Source organism: Mugil cephalus, chromosome 7, assembly GCF_022458985.1.
Source record: "Mugil cephalus isolate CIBA_MC_2020 chromosome 7, CIBA_Mcephalus_1.1, whole genome shotgun sequence".
Classification (NCBI taxonomy): domain Eukaryota; kingdom Metazoa; phylum Chordata; class Actinopteri; order Mugiliformes; family Mugilidae; genus Mugil; species Mugil cephalus.
The window spans coordinates 7,643,869-7,664,759 of NC_061776.1; the positions used below are offsets into that span (position 1 = coordinate 7,643,869).

Here is a 20,891-nt window from a genome sequence, read left to right on the forward strand (position 1 = left end):
TGATTTAATTCAGATCGCGTGTTCTCGGCCTAATTTGCATATTTATCGTAGTGAGGAGGGAAAAAAAAAAAAAAAAAAATGTGAGAAAAGCTGCTAGACGCCACTTGTTCGCATGTGTACATCTGCAACGTACGGCGTGCTATAATTCCCTGCCCTCGTATTCTGTGTCAAGTGGGTCACCAGATGGTCGCGGGGCAGCGCCAGTTTCCAGATGTAGGCGGCCATTACAGTTAAGACCACGTGGAGTGACCCTAATTAGTCAATTGCCCCACAAGGGGCGCCCCGGCATTGTGTGGAGGCGCCCCGCCGCTCTCCGTGCATGCAGATAAAAACCGCCACTCTCCAGCTTCTATTGTTCGAGAGTCTGTGCTGGAATTGTTGGACGACCCCCCCCCCCCACCCCACCCACCCACTTTTATCCTCATCTTCTTCATCTTCCCTTGTTCCTCCATTGATCTCCATTGTCTAGATTGGGAGTGACAAACCACCGGGGCCATCCCAAAGGTTGCGTTCGTTAGTGGGCGTTGGTGGTTACAAGTCATACACACATTCCTGCAGACATGATAAGGTGGCTGGGGGGGTGGCGCATGTTCCCAAAGTGGTCCCAAGAGAAAAGAAACACGCCTGGAAAGAAGACAGAAAGTGCTGTGGTGCCGTTACAAGCACACTTCCAGTAAATGAGAGAGAAATCTTTCACAACACACCCTTGAAACTTAGGTCCATATTAACACTTGGGTCCATATTGGTTTCTCTCAAACTTTTTTTTTTATTTTTTTGTTTCAACAGAGACACACAAACATGCTCATGTACAAGCCGTCACGCACACACTCGAACCTCCAAAAACACTCCTTCGTCCTTTCATGTCATGTTGCCGAGCAGTCAGAGACGAGAGGAGGAAAAAGGAGGAAGGTCTGCCTGAAACAAGGCGAAAAAATAAATAAATAAAATAAAAAAAGAAGCATCCAGTTCAACATCCAGCCTCGTGTAGTTCGACAACAATTACACGACGACAAGAGAGAACACGTTTATTTGTGATTTCAAGAGGAAGCAGCAGCCTGACGTGCGAGTTGACACCAAAGCGACCGGCTTCTCTAGCATCTGCAGTTAGTGTCATTTGTAGCTGTATTTCTGTATTTCTGATCATATTCTAACTGCGCAAAGAAGAATACATCTTAAAAAAACAAAACAAAAAAAAAAGAAAAAACTCTGCATGTCACGGTAGGCTGATTTTAGTCGATTTTTGATCAAATCTGCGATGACAGCAGCCTTTAAGAGGGCCGATTGAATCCTTAAAAGCTCCTCTAATAAACAGAGTGGATTCAAAAGCTTTCATTTTTAAAACAAGTTTGTCTGGTACTTCAACCACGCCTAAAGGTACGAATGTTTATACCTTTTTCCGAGCGGCACTGATACTAGAGAGGTGTGGATGAGGGCGTTTAATCTCACAAGCACTTTATTTGAAGCACATCGGCTGCTTAAAGCTCATTATGTCCAGAGCTTCGATGCTATCTGTGCGTGTTGGGTGATAAATGACGAGAAATGGCGGCGTAGAAATCAAGAGTTGAGTTTGAGGCGAAAGTAGAAATAGTGTTGTGATTGCATAGTTTGTCTATCAGACAGCCAAGACGAGCTTATTTTTCTGCTATAAAGTGTTCCACTCGCCAGATGAGTCAACAAAATGAGACGAAAATGACTCAAAGTTGCCTCTTGGAACATATAGGCAGTTTTCAGCCGATGGACTCCTTCATGCCTGCGTCACTGTGACGCCACAACGTTAGCTGGAGGCAAAACGGTGTGAAGCTTGAGGCGAACACTGTCACTTTCTGGCTGTATTTTTGGAGCCATAACCGAAACATCAAAAACACTAACTTGAAGTTTTGTCACATACCAGCCACTGCCAGTCGTAGACAACTTGGCTTTGGCGATTAAAATTAAGGATATAAGTGAGACCATCATCAACGCGCACACTTAATATCAGACAAGATTAATATGTAATGCATCATCAGTCATCATGGGTTAGAATAAATCTTGACTGAAATTACGTTAAGTTGATCATTATTTAGGGGTTTCTTATTGTATGTTAATGCTAATGCTAACCGCTAGCTAACTCAACATTAGTTGTATGTTCCAGGTCATGGCAGAAGTTGCATTTACTACGTTACCCTCCACAGTGGTTCCACTTACTTCTTGTAATATCTTTGTTGGAGAAGCTTCACTTGATAAAGTCAGACCAGACGTCATCCCCTCATGTTCTCCTTTGGTCAAATCGTCCATCCAGAGAGTGAGAGTCTAGGGGTCGGTGAATGGAGTCAACTTTTTAAAATAACATTTATGTAGAGTGAGTGTATTAGCATACGTATTCCCTAAAATATGCGTTTTTCCTCGCTTATTCTTGCCAAAACAATCCGCAGATAAAAGCTAACCAACAGACTATAATGTTTGAGATGTGTTGCATCCAGTTAAGCCCCACCCCTCAAGAAAGGTCACATTGTTTACAAACCGGGAAAGGGTCTATTGTTTATTTTTTATTTATTGTCTCTTTCTCCAGTTTATTTTGAAGCATTTTGAAGCTCTACTTAAAACAAACTGGTTACGATCAGTACTATATTTTATTTTAAAAACTTACTTAAACATAAATTCCTATAGTCCTATATAAGTATATGGAAAGTAAATGTAGAGATTTATCATTTATACACTATATTTTTGAGACTATATTGGTTATTGCTGTTTGATTTACACTCAGAGTGACTTCAGTTATTTGTTGAATTATCACTAACAACATTTAATCTGTTTTCTGGATTTGTTGTTTGGACCCCAGCTGATGGAGATCCTAATAAAGAACAAGAGAAATATTTTCCTGCTTGCAAACATATTTTCCCAACAACAACACCGCTGTGTTTCCTTAAAGTATATTCTCTCTGGTGTTAACCCTTCTAAATAGGTCCTGGGTTGAGGCTGGGTCAACCCTTTCTCTCACCAAGGGAAGAATCTCCAAACCATCCATCATCCCAAAACTGTGTTTGTGTACTGACAGCTCTGCCAAACCTCGTCGAGAAATACAGCTCTATTTATTTATCCTACGAGCTCATCTTTGGACTTTGGACAGTTTATGTGTTGTGCTTCACTAGCTGTTGATTTTGGCGAACGTCGTCCATTAGCCGCCTCAACCTCGGCAATCCCCTCGCAGTTTGTTTTTGTTTTTTCTTCCCGAAAAACCGCCTCTGATTGAAAGCTCCGTGTTTTGTTTGTGCTACGGGGATGACATTTCAGTCGCGTTCTGCATTTTCCAGAAGACGCCTGCTGTCTGTTTGCGTTTGTCGGCCGGACCTTGAAGAGCTGCAGACAAAGGCGGCCGAGGTGGAGGTGTGTGTGTGTGTGTGTGCGTGTGTTTGAGCGCACGCACGTTAGTGGACGACGAGGGTGACTCCATTTCTTAGGTCAAGCTTCGGGTCACCACTGTTGCCCTGGTTACCCCGTTCTGGTTGGGTTGCTTGGCAACAATCCTCTTTTGTTCCAAATGATTTAATTTGAAGCATATCTTCCCTCGTCACCCTTGGCTCACATGGCTCACCCCTTTGTCTCCCTCGGTTTTTGTGTTTTCTCTCCCTCCATCTCTCAGTCTCTTTCTTCCTTCCTCCATCTCCCCATCAGTCGCTTCCTCCTTATCTCTGTTGCTGACTCTCCACCATCATCATCCTCCTCCTCAGCCTCTCTCTCTCGCTATCCTTCTTCTTTCTTCTCGTTGCTGTCCTATAAGTCCCCGTTGTTATCGGAAAGTTTACGAGCGGAAGACAGTTTATGTCCATGTGTTTGAGAAGTTTGAAGTTGGTGACTTTGCTCGACTTTGCTCGCCTTCGCGTGCCAATTCACATGTGTTCTTATGTTTTGAAGCACAATAATGAGAGGCGTGTGTGGGCTCGAGTCTATTCATATACATGTACATTGTTGTGCTGTATGTACGGTTTCTTCATTGGCCTGATGCCCGTATAAATATTTTTTCCGTATTTAATTGGCTCTGTGCTGGAATGACGGTTATTCTGCAGATTGGGAGGGCCGGGGTGGAAACAGTTGATACTGATGCCATTTTAATTTTACCGAAAGAATTTTGAATAAATTCAAATCCAGTTTGCTACAGAATAGGGCGCCGTTTAAAAAATTCAAATGGATGTTTATTTTTTCCTGCATCCTCTGGTTAGATGTCACTGCAGTCTGCGGAGACACAAAACACGACAGAAGCTACGACTGTGAGAGAACTGTCAGGCCTTTATTTAACCTTTGTTTAACCAAGAAGATCCCATTGAGATTTAGACCCTCTTTTCTGAAGGAACTTGGGCCCAGATAAGGAGCAGCAAATACAAAACACAGTTATAGACAAATAAAACAGGATCACATTTACAAGCAGATTATTAAAAGCAAGTGCATATTGGGGAGTCGGCCTCAATGACATGAACCCAGTTAGATTCCAGTCATTCTACAGCATATTAAAAGGTGCAGAGTGGACAGTGGAGTAGGGGTATTGGCAAGGACTTCACGATACGATACGTATCACGATACTGAAGTCACGATACGATACATTATTACGATATTAAGATTATGATGAATTCATTGGACAAAAAACAAAAACAAGATTAACCCTTATCCAATTTATTGCACTTGTACAGAAAAAGTGGTGGTGGAGGTGTGGAAGAAGTTAAAGATCGGCCAAAACATTCAAAATCGATATTGTATTGAACGAAAAAATATCGCGATATATTGCTATATCGATATTTTTTCCCCACCCCTTGAATGGAGAGAAAGCTGATGTGTGGCAGATTTTAGATGTAAAAAATGTGACAGAGAGAGAAGAGCTTAACAAAAGAAAGGCCACATGCAAGGTCGTGTGCCAACTAGAGATATAATAATACATAATATATATTGTTTCAAAATGGAAAATATCTCTAAACGAATTGATATTGAATGTATTAGAATCGGGACCTAGTGAACTGAATCAAATCTGTAGATATCCAGTGAAGATATTATCCTAACATATACGCCATTGAGAATATTTAACTGTTGCAGACATCGTAGCGAAAAAATATAGGAATTAATCTGCAGCTGATTCCGCCTGCATTCTCCCAGGAAGGCTTTCCACGAGCTTTAGGAACATGGCTGCAGGGATTTATTCCAATTCAGCCTCGAGAGCCGAAGTAAGCTCCAGCATTGATGTTGGGAGTCCAAGCGAACTCCGAGAATCCCAGAACCTGGCATTTCTTCGTGCGCAGGTGCATTGTCGGAGTAGAAAAGGAAAGCACATTTCCTCAAACTGTTGCCACAAATGTGGAAGCAAGTCTTTTTTTGAGATCTGTCCACACGCTTCCCTACAGGCTTGTATAGGGCGTCGTGCTGCATGAGGGTTTGTTCAGAATCATTAATCTAGATAAAAAGATTGCGGTGAGCTAAACTGAGAATAAATTATCGCCCAGTGTTTATGTCCTTTTTCATGCTCGTGTAGATGTGAGTGCATTTGATTCTGACACACAAAGACAGAGGAAGGGACAGACAGCAGGTTCTGAGGTCCCCCATAAAGCAGGTCCAGTGATCTTAGTCAAAAGGGCAGACTTCTGGTAATTGACTACTCATTTCTTTAAGTGGCCTGTTGGCAGCAGCAGTCAGTGCATTTGCCAAGACATTAAAGATTTCACTCTCTTTATCTTTTCTGTGTGTGTGTGTGCGTCTTTGGAAGGGAGGAGTAGATGAAACTCGGTTTTCCTTTTTTTTTTGGTTGTTGTTATCAAATCATGATTTCTGGCGGATGAGGTTTCTTTTGAACTGTACATACGCTCTGGTGCAGTGAAAAGGGCTCCTCTCTTTAAATCAAACAAGTCTCTCGTCCGCTGCCTGTTCGTCGGCCCGTGTGCAATCCGTTTATTGTTATTTATTTAAGCGAAGCTTAGATGGCACAGCTGTTAGAAAGTGAAACAGAATTACCAAAGCAAGGATGGTATCAAAACACCACGGAGATGATTGTAGAGGTAATTATGAACAGTAGCTGAGTAGATGATTAGCAGCTAAATAATGCATATCTGGCTCTGCGAGAATGTTGAATGCATTTTAAGCTTTTGTATAGATTCTGATTTAGTCAAATACTAGTGATCATCCCAAGAGTTTATTGTTGCTGATTGCTCTGGTCACATAACCTGACATGGCAGATGGTTTGTTAACCCTCTAAACCAGGAGTCTTCAACGTCTTTCAGCCCAAGGACCCACAAACTGATGGAGAGATTAAGTAGGGAACCCTGTGTTGTGTTTTGTTTCTTGTTTGCTTTCTAGCATTTGAAGCTGGCTAGCAATCTCCACTTGCTAGCATTTTGCTTTAGTCTAGTTTTACTCAGCCTATCAACACAATTCATAGTCTATAGTCTGAAGTTAGCACTTTCTACAACAACGGCGTCTTACTGCTACGTCGTCTAAAATTGGTCATGTGATTGGACGTTCCGGCGCATACATACAATAATGTAAATTATTATTATCATTTTGAATTCAATATTAAGCTATTCAAATAATACAAATGTCCAAATATACTTTATTTATTTGAAACATGTGCAACAGTAGTTATACATTTTTAAAAAATGTATAAAAAAGGTCTAATCAACTAAAGATTTTGCGACCCCCCCCCCCTGCAGTACCTCCAAGGAACCTCTAGGGGACCTTTGATCTAAAAACTCGTGATTGGATGAAACATCTGCCTGTCAACATCAACCAGTCAGATCAATGAAGCACGTGACGTAGCAGCTTTGAAAACAGGTGTGTGTACGGTAGTTATCACGTTGGCAGACGACTCTTAGGGGGTGACCCGTGGGTTTCATCACAGGACACCTCTGTGCACCTGGCTTACAGCCTGCCAAGACGGATTGTAGTGTGATTTTTTCTAATCCCACGAATCTTGTGAGAACCTAGCTGCCTTCCAAGGTAGCTGTCAGTGATCAGCGGGGAGTAATTACCCAAAAAAACAATGCGCGCCGTTGACAGTTCTGCCAGACACTGTGTTGCGTTGTCAAAGTTACATCCAAAGCAGCATTTTTGAAATGTTGTTGTTTTTTTGTTGTTTTTTTTTTTTTTTTCCACAAAACCTGCACAAAGCAAATATGAGACCGTCGAGGAAAGAGAAACATGTTGAATATAAACTTAGCGTACGACGGCATGTCATCATCAGCGTTCCCAACGTCAGATGTTTTACACGCCCTTCCACCGCCCTGACCTCCACGCATGTACATTCTGCCTCAGTTCAAATAGGACACATTATTTCTTGCGCTAGATCTCATGCAGATGTAAATCATAACGTACGGAACTGTCAAATACACTGATCAGCCACAACATTATGACCACTAACAGGAGACATTAAAACCATCCTGTGACAGTTCAATGTTCTGCTGGGAAACTTTTGGACCATGTGGACTTGTTTAGACATGTAGCACCCACCTGGACCAGAGCAGGCTAACCCCCCAACCCCATAGCATTAATACTCCTTGATGACAGCAGCCTAGCACAGACACGAAAACAATTTGGGAACACAAAGAACAGCACAAGGTGTTGTCCTGGCCTCCAAATTCACTAGATCCCAAACCTACAAGTATCTGTAGGATGATCCACAGAGGCCCCTCCCCTCACTGTGTTACCAGACGCCACAGGACGACCTCAGAAGGCCCATGTCCATTAGGAGTCATAAAGTAATGGCTGATAATGCAACAGCGCATAAACTGAAGATACAGGGATGTGCAGATACTCCTGTCGCCGACCTCACCTTCAGTGATGCAAATTACAGACGCATTAAGTAATTTGCCATTCAAATATCAACCGACGTGCGGTGCAGCGGTGTCTATCGGCTCATCAGGCCGACGCCATCCACAGAAACACAGGAGGAGGATCTGAAGCTAAAAGCGGCCGTAACTCTGGAGATTTGACAAACTCAGCCTTCTGAAGCTCCGTGTCATCCCGCTGCACTTAAGGATGAGGGTGGTAGAGTTCGTTGGCGCTCGCTCGTAGTGAAGTCGAATTAGATGGCGCTGGCTTCGGAGCGGCGCGGAGAGGAAGGGATGATTTACAGAATGGCGAATGTGCTTATGATCGTGCATTATATCAAGATGTATTTCTGAAGAGCAACAACTATGTCTGTGCTGCTTTATCTCTCCACCTCAACACTCGCTGTTTATGTCGGCGACACTTCATTCTGTTTTTATTTCCTCTCCTCCTGCTCTGCTCCACTTCCCTCCGTGTTTTTTTTTTTTATCTTTTTGCCTTTTCATTCTTTTTGCCCCCTTTCTAAGTCACCCTGTCAAGCCTCCTCATTGCTCTCATCTATCTATATATGCTTATTTCTGCCATGTCCTTCGCTCACCTCTCACTCCGTCTTTCATTCTCTCCCCCCTTCTGTTTTTTCCCCAGTGCTTTCCCCCCTCTCACCGCCCCGGCTCTCTCCGTCTTTCTCTTCCCGGCAAATCATTATTCTTTTTCTTTTGTCAGCAGTGATGCTGCTGCCCTTTTCCGCAAGAGCTGAATAGCGCTGCTCCAGTGGCAGGGTGGGGCGGCCGGCTTGGCGCCTCGGTGCTGCTGCAGACGCTCTGCTGGGCTGTGATGATGGTGGTGGAGGAAGAGGATGAGGAGGGGGGAGATTGTCTGAGCTTTGAGCTAACTATGTTTGACAGGCACACCAGAGGCAGGGTGGGGTTGGCAGTGTTCTGGTGGGATACTTGATGGGAGAGGGTGGGAGGGTGGGGGCTGTCTCCCACTAACCCTCAGCCTTGAGTAAAAAAAAAGGCGGGCAAAAAAAAAAAAAATAAGGCCTAAGGAGTTTGTTTGTGCTAAGTCTGCAAGCAGGGGTCCTTAAATCCGCCCCAGCGCCGCCTATCCCCACTCACCCACGTCCCTCAAAGATTATCAGCGATTTGTCGGGCGCCCCCAAATTGCAACAACCGCTCGTCTATTAAAGGCTGCGAAGCTGTGAAAATCAGGCGGAAAACAAAGCCTCGCTCTTCACGAGACGGAGAAGTGTTTGTGTCGGGGGGAAAAAAAGAAATAGAAAAAAAAAAGGACGCTTTGAGCTTCTGCTCGGAGAAATAACTCGTCAGATACGTTTCTGATGTTTTATTTTTATTCGCTGGGAAAATGTTGATAAGGTCTGCTTGGAATTTGCATCTTTTTTTTTTTTTGTAGAGGTGGGCAGAAGGGCAGACACACCCACTCACCCACTTATACAGTATGCACTCACAGATCCACACACACACACACACATGCTTTACCCAGGGGGATGGGTGGTATTCAGGGACAGCTGGGCATGTATGGATGGATGATGTGGGGGAGGCTACTCTGTGTGTGTGTGTGTGTGTTTGTGTGTGTTTGCCAGTTGGATCCAATATATATTTTAAGCACATTTTTATGTATTTATGTCTTTGTGTAAGTGTAGGTGTTTCTTTGAGCCTGACAAGTGTGTATGCCTTCCTGTCTGTATGTTTTATGAGTGTGTGCTCCCGTGTACAGTCGGTGATGGCGGTCAGCCGCATTCTTGGAGCGTGCGCGAGCCGGATGCCTCTGTGTGTGTGTAATGGCCTGTATCATACCATGCCATATCAAACCGCACACTTCTGGATGGAGTTTCCCCCCCGCCCCCCCCCACCGCCCACCATCAAATGTGTAGAGCATCAGCAGCACCGTGACACACAACTCTGTCAGTCACACGCCATGGGACACAGTGGAGAATGGATGGACGCATTCTGTACCGGTGAACACGGGAGGCAAACGCGCTCAGATAAAGAAAACAGAAAAAAAAAAAATCAAAAAAATCCATAAATCATGCAGATGCATTCGCACATTTGTCCATTCAAAATAAATGATAATCGGGTGCGTGCGAACGCTCGCAAACAAACACACCACACCGCGATAGATCGACGCACAGGCAGATAATTACCTCCCCGCAAAGCAACAAGTACACCTACAAATGTACACGGTGCAGACGCACAAAATACGCGATAAAAATCTTATCACGTAGCACACACGCCCAGAGCTACATGCAGAGGGCGCACACACACACACACACACACACACACACACACACGCTTGTAATACAGTAAATAAAGTTCATTAACCTGAGTTAATTAGCAGCAACACTGTAAAGCCTCCCTGGGAGGAACGGAAAAAGGAGGGAAACAAGGAATTAAGGACGGGGAGAAATAAACAAGTTGATCTGGGATACAAGGGGAGGGAGGGGGAGGGCACGGGGGAGTCGGGGGGGAAGGCATTGGGGCAGATGGAGCGAAGGAGGGGGGAAGAGACGGAGGGAGACAGATGGAGGAAAAACAGGGGTGAATATGGAGATGTCCAAGGTGGTTTGAATTCCTCACTGAAGAGCAGAAGATTTATTTATTCATTAATTTATTTATTTTACCATGACTATTAAGGAATTGCATCAAACTGTTTTGGAGGTTTGAGATTTGGATTTGGAGTGAGACAAGACGTCCGGCTTTAATGTTACCACCGAGCTGGAGTCAGCCCACTTTAACTTATTTCTACTTATGTTTCAGCGTACAGCTTCGTTTCATCCATTTGCAAGCTTCGTTCTCCAGATGCCTGATACGATCCCCCAGCACCTGATTTGTTTCCCGTACATGCACGGAGAAACCGAATCTGGAAACCTCAGTGCACTGCAATGACAAGACTAAACGTTGTTAAACGGGTGTACTGTGAGAATTTGATACGGCCCCCGCAGGTCGGCCTTGGCTGAGAGTTTAGGAGGCGGTGGGAAACTGAAGCACTGCTACGAGAGAAAAAAAAAAGAAGCTTTTCTGTGAAAGACGTGTCTGTAATACAGGACACATCGACCTGCAAGAGAATTAACAAATTAAAGTTTGGGGGATCATCCCTAGAGGCCAGAAAAGCAATTTTTTGTTTATGAATTATGTCATTACACTTTGTAAACAAAATAAATTGAACTAATTATTACAGCTCTACCTGGAAGTGAGAAAAAGTCAGCGAAAGCCGTGAGCGAGTGATTCTTGTTGGAATAAATAGCCCCCGTCTGCTATGACACTTATGACAGATTTAAAACTTTTTGTTAAACCTGAGGTGGAAAATCCGATTTAAACTCAAATTAGATGAATGCATTTGCCTCAAACAGTCGGCTCGTTTACATGCACGTGGAAAAATGAATTGTTGCCTTAATCCGACTTTAACTGGACAACTTAAGTGAATGTAAACACGTTAGCCCGACTAAAATCGGAGTTCTGATTGGAAATCGATTTTCTCCGACATGTATACGCCTTAATTGGACTTTAACTAGACAACACCACTGCTCATGCGCCACAACTGCTGCACTGGTGTATGACCCCAGAACAAAAACATCCAAGAAAGCCGGCCACAGAAGAAGAAGGTAAACAGAGTCGGTAGAAGAACCACCTGAGGGATAGCGCCATCTTATCTGCACCATAAGTAGCGCGTGCATTACGTACGAGATTAAAAAAGATGAACTATTATCCATCTGGTTGCTGTTTGAAATGCCGGTCCGCCACATGAACGACTCTTGCGTTATATATGACACAATAGACATATACATTACACATATTGCCACCTAGTGTGGGGGAGGAGAACATGATCCCGCCAGTTATTCGATTTTCTCTGTTGCATGTAATTCAGAAAGTCGAATTTCGAGCACAGCTCCATTAAGGTGTAAACTCAGTGAGCGGTCTCTCTTTTGGATAAGCCAAATCTGCCTGGTTCATAATAACACACAGACATGAGATGGATAGTCTATCTAGTCGATCTAATCTGAATCTCATAGAGCAAACAACAAAAAAAAAAGTTGAATTATTCCTTTCAGTCTTTTTTTTTTCTATCACTGGAAAGCCCTCATCTCACTCCCTCTGTTGTCTCACCAGCGTCTTCATTCCCCTCCCTCCCATTTTCACACACACAGTTTCCCACCTCGTTTCATCACCCACCCTCTTCTGCATAGTCCTATCCATCCATCTTTCTCTGTCTGTTCTCCTCCTCCCCCTCCTCCTCCCTCCCTCCCTCCCTCCCTCCCTCCCTCGTCTTGATATCCCCGTCAGCCTTCTACCTCTGCGTTCTCTCACCTTGTTGCTGGCTGGGGAAAGTGTAAATTGTGTCGCTTTAAATACCCGTGTCTTCCACAGGCTTGGAAGTGGATGTGAGGAGGAAAAAAAAAAAAAAGAGAGAAAAAGAAAAGAAGAGCAAGCCACAGTGTTTAACTTAACGTCTGCTAAGGATAGATTGGCCTCTCCTTTTATTTTTGGAGCCCGAGCGTTTAGCCCGACTTAACCGTTCAAACTCGGGCTGAACTTCATTTCCCCTCTTTTAACTTTGCTCTTGTGCAGCTTGGATTGTAAGAGGAGCGACTGTATCTGTATCCGAGGCTTACCGAGGTCACTCGCTGGTGGCGGGAGACTCTCGCAGCGCTCGTATCATCCGGTCTCGGCCAGCGCGTGAGTCGGGCGTCGCCGCACAAACAGCTAACCACAAAATTTTTTTGGTATTTTATTTAATTTACTCCAATCTCTTTGGCACCCATCTCTACCCCAACTACCCCACTACCCCAACATAACCCCACCCATCTGACCATAGAATGAAGGCTTCACCCCATTTGAAGTATTGATAAATGACTGGTGAATTATCTTGATGAGGACAAACTCCGCCCATGACTTAATTAAACGAAAACTTAATATGTGACCACCATGCTCATATATGGTACCACATCTAATGTTTATATACATTAGTGCAGTGGTTCCCAACCTTTTTTCCTTGGAGCCCCCCTCCCCTACTTATCTAAGAAAAGTGGGGTTGGCCCCCACCCTGTCCAGCCTGTCAGCCTGAACTTTTTTTTTACGGGGGGTGCAAGCTAAATTATTTGAGGAATTAAGCAATTATGCAATTTAACCATTTAATTCAGTTTCAGTTTATACAAAAACAACTGTAGGTCATATTCTAACTCTAAATTGTAAACTTTACATCATTTTACATCAACAACATTTAATATTAGTTCTTCTTCTTCTAATTTTTACAATTTTTAAGTCCTTTTGTTTGCAGTCAGGACACATTCTCTTCATAAATTTACTCTCCATCTCCGGGACTTCACTTAAAAAAATACGAGCTTAGATGATGCCTTCACGAAAACTTGGAAACTCTGTATTGCAACTCGGACATCTCAGACTTCCGATATCATAGCATTCACGTTACAGGTTAAAAATAAGTTTGGTATATTGTCACCATTTGCTGAACATTTCTGAGTTTGGTTCTTTCTCTGTGGAGTTTGTATGTTCTCTCGGCATCTGCGTGGGTTTTCTCCAGATGCTCGGGCTTCCTCCCTCCCCCAAAGACATGCTCGTTAATTCTGATTGGCTCGTGATGTTAGTTTGAAGACGAACGGCTACGTTACTCTCTATATGTATATATTTGTGATCGCGATAAAACGCCACACGCCAGAAACCGTCACAGTGCTGGAATGCATTAAGCCCTTCACGTTGTACATGTAGGGTGACAAAACTGGTGACTGGTGATCAGCTGTGCGGGGGGAGTGGACCCCAGGTTGGGAACCATTGCATTAGTGGAACTTTAGATTTATAGTACCAGTTTATCATCGTTAAAGCATTTTAGGCTCTGCGGCCCGTAAGAGAGTGGGATTAACCTTTAAATAATGCAGAAGGTTTGGGCACCAAACTACAACCGCTCTCTGCCCACTTGGCCTTTCGGCGCCGTCGGAAGAGGTGGAAATGAAACGCGTTGCTCGAAGACACTCCAGCAGAGTTAACGAACACGAGCCACGAGCGGCGCTTTCAAATTTGAAAGCCCCCCCCCCCACGTCAGGCCATCGATCGGATCTGCAATCATCCGCGGGCCCTCTCACTCCTCTAACCTTTAAGGAACCAGCGCGCCGGATCAATATTTTTAAATGAAAATAAAAGACCTAGCATTGACCAAATAACATAAAGACAAACAAAACGCGATGAAAGACGAGGACCCCTCCGTCACATTCGCGCCATTAATCTCTTTGTCTCTGACGGACGCGCCGCTTTATTTATTTCAAGGGCGGGCTCCGTTTAAGCCCACGAGACGTCTAATTCTAGAGGCTTCCACTTTTAGATTCAATAGTTCCCAAGGACTCCCTGAATTTTGAAGACATTTGATGTAAAATGGAAGAGGTGACATTAGCGGAGTTTTATTTAACTGCAGCACAAGGTGCTGGTGTTGATTTTCTGCGCGCTCTGACCATGAGATAAGACCAATGGGAAACCCTGGTCTGGCAATTAGCAACTCTGGGATTTGCCAGGGGGTAAAAAATAGGTTTCGTTAAGGAACGTATCCTTTAAATTATGGTGCACGTTTAGCCGCTGAAGACTCACAAACTGACCGCTGTCCTTGCTCTGCCGGCACAGACGTCCCACTGACCATCAAACACGGGCGGTCCTCGGCGAGGGGACAGGGTGCACGGGTTTCGGCTAACTTGTCTCCGCTCGTTGCGGGCGGCTTGACGGGCGATGCAGCGGGACAGCCAGTTTACCCGAAGCGTTCGAGCCAAGCGGAGGAGCTCTAGCGATCAGCCACAAGAATTAGCCCGCGATGCTATTAAAGGAGACACTAATCCGCGGTGCACTTGACCACACATTCAGCCCTCAGCCATCATGGTGCTTAGATAAACTAACCACAAGGTCAGAGCCGCTGCAGTAAAACACCAGAGACGGAGAGGGAGCCACTTCCTGACACCAAGGGCTCGGGGAGTCTCCTCTGAATCCTGCTGGCTGCACCTTTAAGAGCTGCTATCCCTCTGAATCCTCACAGCCAACGGGGCAAACCTAAAGTTTTTTTGTTTTTTTTTAATCTTTTACAATAAACGATGAGATTGCTGTCCAGCTGTAAAATTACCAAAAAAAAAAAAGAAGAAGCCGTAGTTCCTGCCTGCTGCTGCTCTCAGCTCATGTTCTGCAAATGTGTGTTTTTGATGCTACATGCAGTTAGTTCGCTCGCCGCCTCCTCCTCCTCTTCTTCGTCTTCCCCTTCCCTCCCCTCCTTTCATGTCTTGATGGGAGTTCCGCCGAAGCGCACTTAAGCAGATGTTCTTCCTGCAGAGGGAAAAAAAAAAAAAAAAGAGAAATCAATTCCACCGCCGGTGCAAGGATGCGATAACGCTCCACGCCGAATATAAACCTGTCTCCCACTTGACAATTTGGTTCCAATTAAACTATTTATACACGCCGTATTTTCAGGGGTGAGGAGACCGCTTTGAGGCATATCTTCTTATGAGATGTTCCCTCCGTTGGCTTGGTCTCGTCGTCAATTATGCCATATTTTTTAATTTTTTTTTTTTGTTTTTCTGGAGATTAGGCTGAGCGAGCACTCGAAAGGGGTTGGAAGGGAGACGACTCGAAGCGCGGGCGCACTCGAGGCCGCCGCGTCTCGAAACGTAACGACGGCCACGTTCGGTGCATATTTTAGCATACGTCTCCTGCTCCTGATTCACAAAGTCATCCCCACTCGGCGCCCGAGCGGAATTAGCCTGCGCCATCACCCGTTATCAAGGGAGCGCTGTTAAATGCTATAATTTGAGCCAATTTGAATACTGTCACACACCCAGACGCTTCTCCCTACACTGGTTTCTGTCCAGTTTCAGCATCAGGCTTTTAGAACCCCTTCATTATGCCAGGTCATTTATATTCTCACTCTGTTTCCCTCTGACCTGATCATTACCATAATGCCTGTCCCGTTTGAGCTTGTTCGGCACCAGCCGATACATATGCATGGCTTTAAAAAGGCGACACAGATATCGACCAAAGGAGGGTCACGTTAGAGGCGTTAGCATTGTGCTCTTGTTGTTGCTTTGACCTGCCCAGAGCCAGCGTCTGCCACGGTCTCTTCATCTTCGCCGGTCCCTCAGGTTGGGGCAGTCTCTCGGATGCCAGCGCCGCTACTGACTCATTGCTCCAACATTGGCCTCGCAGACACACAGCCAGATAGCCATTTGTCTGCTTTTTGTGTCCTCCTGACAGCACGTCCGCGCGCGCGTGTGTGCGCGCATTGTGTCTGCGCTTTCAGAAAGACAGATAGAGATATATAGATAATCTGACAAGCAGAGAAAGAAATGGGCGGGGGGGAAGGCAGAGAGGGAAAGAGAAAGAGAGCAGGGCGAGTAATGCATTTTGTGGGTTTATCTGATTTGTGCGCCGGTGTGCTGTACTATTTTTGCTTGTGTTTTCCTTTAAGCGTGGCGCCTCCCTGGCTTGTTTCTGTTAGCTCTCTGTCACTCTGCCTTAAATCGTGCCTTTGCTCCGTCCTAGATGACGACCCCTTGCAGCCAATGACCACAGACGAGACGGTGTCCGTGGGGGGCAAGGTGACGCTGACCTGCCGGGTGGCGGAGAGCGACAACTCCTCGCTGCAGTGGTCCAACACCGCACAGCAGACCCTCTACTTTGGAGAGAAGAGAGGTAAGACCTCCAAAAAAAATAAATGTTTTCAGATGCAGCTCACTGACCATGTCAAATACACCGATCAGCCACAACATTAAGACCACTCACAGGAGAAGTAAATAACATCTTGATGACCATCTTGTGACAATGCAGCGTTTTGCAGATTTTATCCCTGGAATTCATTCATGTGGTTGTTACTTAGACATGTAGCACCCACCTAGACCAGACTAGACCCCCCACCCAATAGCAATGACACAGACGCACACACAAAAACACTTCACTTCACAAAACACATTCAGAAGCCCAGACCAACTGAAAAAACCGACCAGCAGGCTAGCAGTTAGCTACCAACTAGCAACTGACAAGAAGACACCAGCTAACTAGCCTAGCCAACAGCAGTAGGTAAGAAGTGATGAGATATGTGACTACATGTCATCCAAGGCACATTTGGAAACCCTGTCCAACTAAAAAAACAAAAACAAAACAACAACAACAACAAACAAAACAAAGGCTAGCAGTCAGCTACCAACTAGCAACCGACAAGAAGACACCAGCTAACTAGCCTAGCTAACAGCAGTAGGTAAGAAGTGATGAGATATGTGACTACATGTCATCCAAGGCACATTTGGAAACCCTGTCCAACTAAAAAAACAAAAACAAAACAACAACAACAACAAACAAAACAAAGGCTAGCAGTCAGCTACCAACTAGCAACCGACAAGAAGACACCAACTAACTAGCCAACAGCAGTAGGTGGTAGTATATGATAATAATATTAATGCCTTGGTTTTATACGGTGTCTTATCACATGGGTCAATATATAATTGTGGGCCTTTTTGAGTTTAACATAGTTGGCCTAAAATCAACATGGCTGCCTATAACCAATCACGACATGGCATTTTTACAGAAACATTCTTCTAAATATTATATATTCAACTGAGTAAATGAAAATTGAAAGCTATTTATAAATATGTTGTAGTAACACTGTCGACATGTAATAAATTCACACTTGACTCACACACTAAATAACTAAGGAAGAGGAGGAAGAGGAGGAAGAACACACCTTGGAGCAGGTCATGTGACTTATCACACTTCCCTTGAGAGGTGTAATGTCATGTGTTTGTATTGGGTAATTTAGCTGAAAGTGATTTCTTTCCGTATAAAATATGATATATTGCCAAAAAAAAGAAATGTCTGTCATGATTATCTCAACTTAACAAAAAGAACACAACCAAAATAAGAATAAGAAGGTGGTTGTTATTAAATTCGCATGTTTATTTAGTTGACATTTTAGTGATATTTGGTCTTTTTTTTATTAATAAGTGATTGTTTACATAATAAATCATTATGACTATGGTAAAGACACGGTCATAATGAACATAAAAACTTTAGTTTTTCATTTAATTTATTTATTTTTTTTTTTTCAAAAAACATGAAGAACAGCACAAGGTGTTGACCTGGCCTCCAAATTTTACTAGATCCCAAACTGATCAAGTATCTGTGGGATGATCCACCATAGATGCCCCCTCCCCTCAACCCATAGGACCCAAAGGGGCTCCCACTGCACAGAGGAGGATAAGAGGCAGGAATTGGTCAGGTAGGAGAAGCTTCAAAAGGGAACAGTCGAGATTTTATTTAATAATGCGCCCAGTGTTCCCCCCACGGGGCTTGACACCGGTGTTGCTGATGAGAAGAGGAGAAGGCTGGACACCTGGATGGGATGAGGAGCGGACTCTAATGAGCTCAGCCCGGGCCCTCCTCGTGAAGACTCGAGGTGAACGGGGTGGAGGAGGGTCTCGGCAGTTTCCAACTAAAATGACAGCTGACGGAAGGAGAAGCAGGAAGGAGAACGAGCTTACATTTTGACAGCGGTGCCGTGATCTGGCTCGTTGAAATCACAGCAAAATCAGGCGAATCCAGAAACTCCAGAGTCAGCTGATGAGAGGACAGAGGGAAGTTGTGAATGGGCAAGGATAAAATGGTTCAGTGAGCTTCATTAGATTATATAACACAAGTTTGGCTGCGGTTTTGAGTGGTCCGGTCCACATGTATTAAACAGACGGGTTGTGAGGAGAAGGTGGTTTTGGGGACCTTTGGGTAGATTTTACCATCGTGTTTTAGTTTTAGGAGCATAGATCATTGTTTTGGTCAAATAAAATGACAAAGTGCTCCCCGATACAAGTCAGTGTAACTGCAAGATACCAGAGGAGTTTGGAAACTGCAAGCTCATACGTCAGGCAACAGTATCTATGAACTACAAGTGAGACAGAAGTTTTTTTTGTTTATATACGGTTGAACTGTTCAAATAAGTATTACAACAGACTTGTGCACCATCCTTTCAAGCGACAGGAAGAGCCTGTAAAGAGGCTACTCACTGAATGCTTACCGACCGTTATGAGCGGTAACATCAGGGTGCCTACACAAGTATGGATAAATATAGACTTATAAATTCACAAGTCTGAATAAGTATGGAAAATGAAAAAACTAGTGTATGGAAACATATTCATGTTTCCAAGACGGTTGTTATAAAACAAAATTAAGAACAGAGGGTTTTTTTTACAAGCAGCATCCTCCAAGTCTGAGCGATGAAGCTCCACGTGGAAGTGCTAAAAACTGCAATTCATCGAGTGGCCACTTGAGGCTCCAAATGGGAGCAAATCCCCATGTTAAAAAGCCCAACTTCACAGCATTATTATACATGTTTGCAGCCTCGTAGGAACCTGTGACAGCTGTACTTGTTTATTTGGGTTTTGTTAAGCTTTAAAATTCTACATAATGAAGGGCGTTCCTGCTTTGAGTGACAGGTGGTATCTGAGTGTGGGCGGAGTAAAGCTCATCCAACATGGCGACCGCGTCTCTGCCTACTTCAGCCTTAATTTTCGAGGTTCCGAATTCAATAAATGACCTTGTGAGCAAGGGAGACTGGCTCACTCAAGTTATAATTTGCTTAATTTATTGTTGTATTTGACTTAATTTAATTATGTGTTGACAGTATTTGAATACTTACTTGATGTTAAAGAATGTCAATGAGCCAAAGTCATTTGTAACGTCTGAAAAAAGTATGAAATGAACACGTTTCTTGAAGAGGCAGCTGCATTTTCTACTTTCCAGAATCCCTCCCATATGCTTCTAAAACAACCTCTGAAAGTGAATTAAACAACAGGACTTTCTATTTATTTTTTTAAATCAGATGACTAGTTGTAAAAGCTTTCATTGAGACGTTATGTTTCCAGAGTATTTTACTGATGTTCTGTATGAATGTAGATTTTGAACAAGGCACTTATAATTACTTTGCCCACACTCAGTCAAAAGCTTTGTTCCCAAGAAAAAGGCCCAAACAAAGACATTAAGAGATAACCAACAACAGGCCATTGTGATATTTGCACGGTGCCAAAAAGCGCTCAATAAGTTCAACAAATGAAAACATATATAAACATATGAACAAACAAACTACTGATGAGCTGAAGTTCTTCACTATGTCGAATTGAAAGATACACGTTTAGGACAAAAACGGTTCCAGCCTTTTAAAAACCCATTTTGTGCGACTTGATGGCTGAACGCTGGTGAGTCGGGCTGAATTTTAATTATATTTAGAAAAGACGGACTTCCCACTTCCTTGGTGCGGTGGTCCAACATCGCACAGCAGACCCAGTATTTGACAGGAAAAGTAGAGGTGAGAGGGATGGCTAGTGGCGGTTAAAATAATGACACCGTAAATATGGACTGACATTATAAATACGGAGCTCTTGTTTTAATGACTACTGTGGACTGTGGCGGCTCAAAGCCTCGGTTCAAAACATTGTCAGCTGTGAAAAGGAGCGTGCATGGCGGCTTTGAGCACAAAGACAGGCACATTACTGGGCCGCGCTTTGAAAAGAAAAAAGATGTTTTTATTTGACGTGATACAAACTACGACCAAGATAGATTCAGTCAAACAGTTTGATGGAAAGCTTGTTGGTGCTGGTCCATTTTCACAACATTTAAGCAGCACTGGCCTCCTAAACTGTGGACCCCCACCCCTCTTTTGGCGATACAACATCCTTATCTGGGGATTCTTGTTACGTGTTAATGATAATGCTAACCCCTAGCTAACGCAAGGTTAGTTTAGTTTTTCAGGAGTGTCCAAGCAGAAGTTGCATTTGCTACGTTATCCTCCACAGTGATTCCAAATACTTCTTGTAATATCTCTTCAACTGTGTCCTCAAATCGTCCATCCAGTGAGTGAGTGTAGGGGTCATGAATATTATCCCATCACTCAATTTTTTAAAATAACACTCGCGGTCTCTGGGAGTGAGAGTATTAATATATTCTCTAAAATATGCGTTTTCCTTGTCCATTCTTGCCAACAGTCCACTGAAATATGCTAACCGCGGTTTACAGGCTACAGTGTGATGTGATGTGATGTGATGTGATGTTTTGCCTCCAGTTAAGCCCCGCCCCTCAAAA

At 43.9% G+C, this 20,891-nt stretch overlaps 1 protein-coding gene across 3 annotated transcripts in view; it reads left to right on the top strand.

Moving 5' to 3' along the window:
* Positions 1 to 20,891, top strand: part of cadm3 (cell adhesion molecule 3) — a 109,769-nt gene that overhangs the window by 27,767 nt on the left and 61,111 nt on the right. For all 3 annotated transcript variants that reach the window (XM_047588778.1, XM_047588779.1, XM_047588780.1), the window contains exon 3: positions 16,314 to 16,463. In XM_047588778.1, coding sequence (XP_047444734.1) covers positions 16,314 to 16,463 — 150 coding nt within the window. The remainder of the gene's footprint in view (positions 1 to 16,313; positions 16,464 to 20,891) is intronic.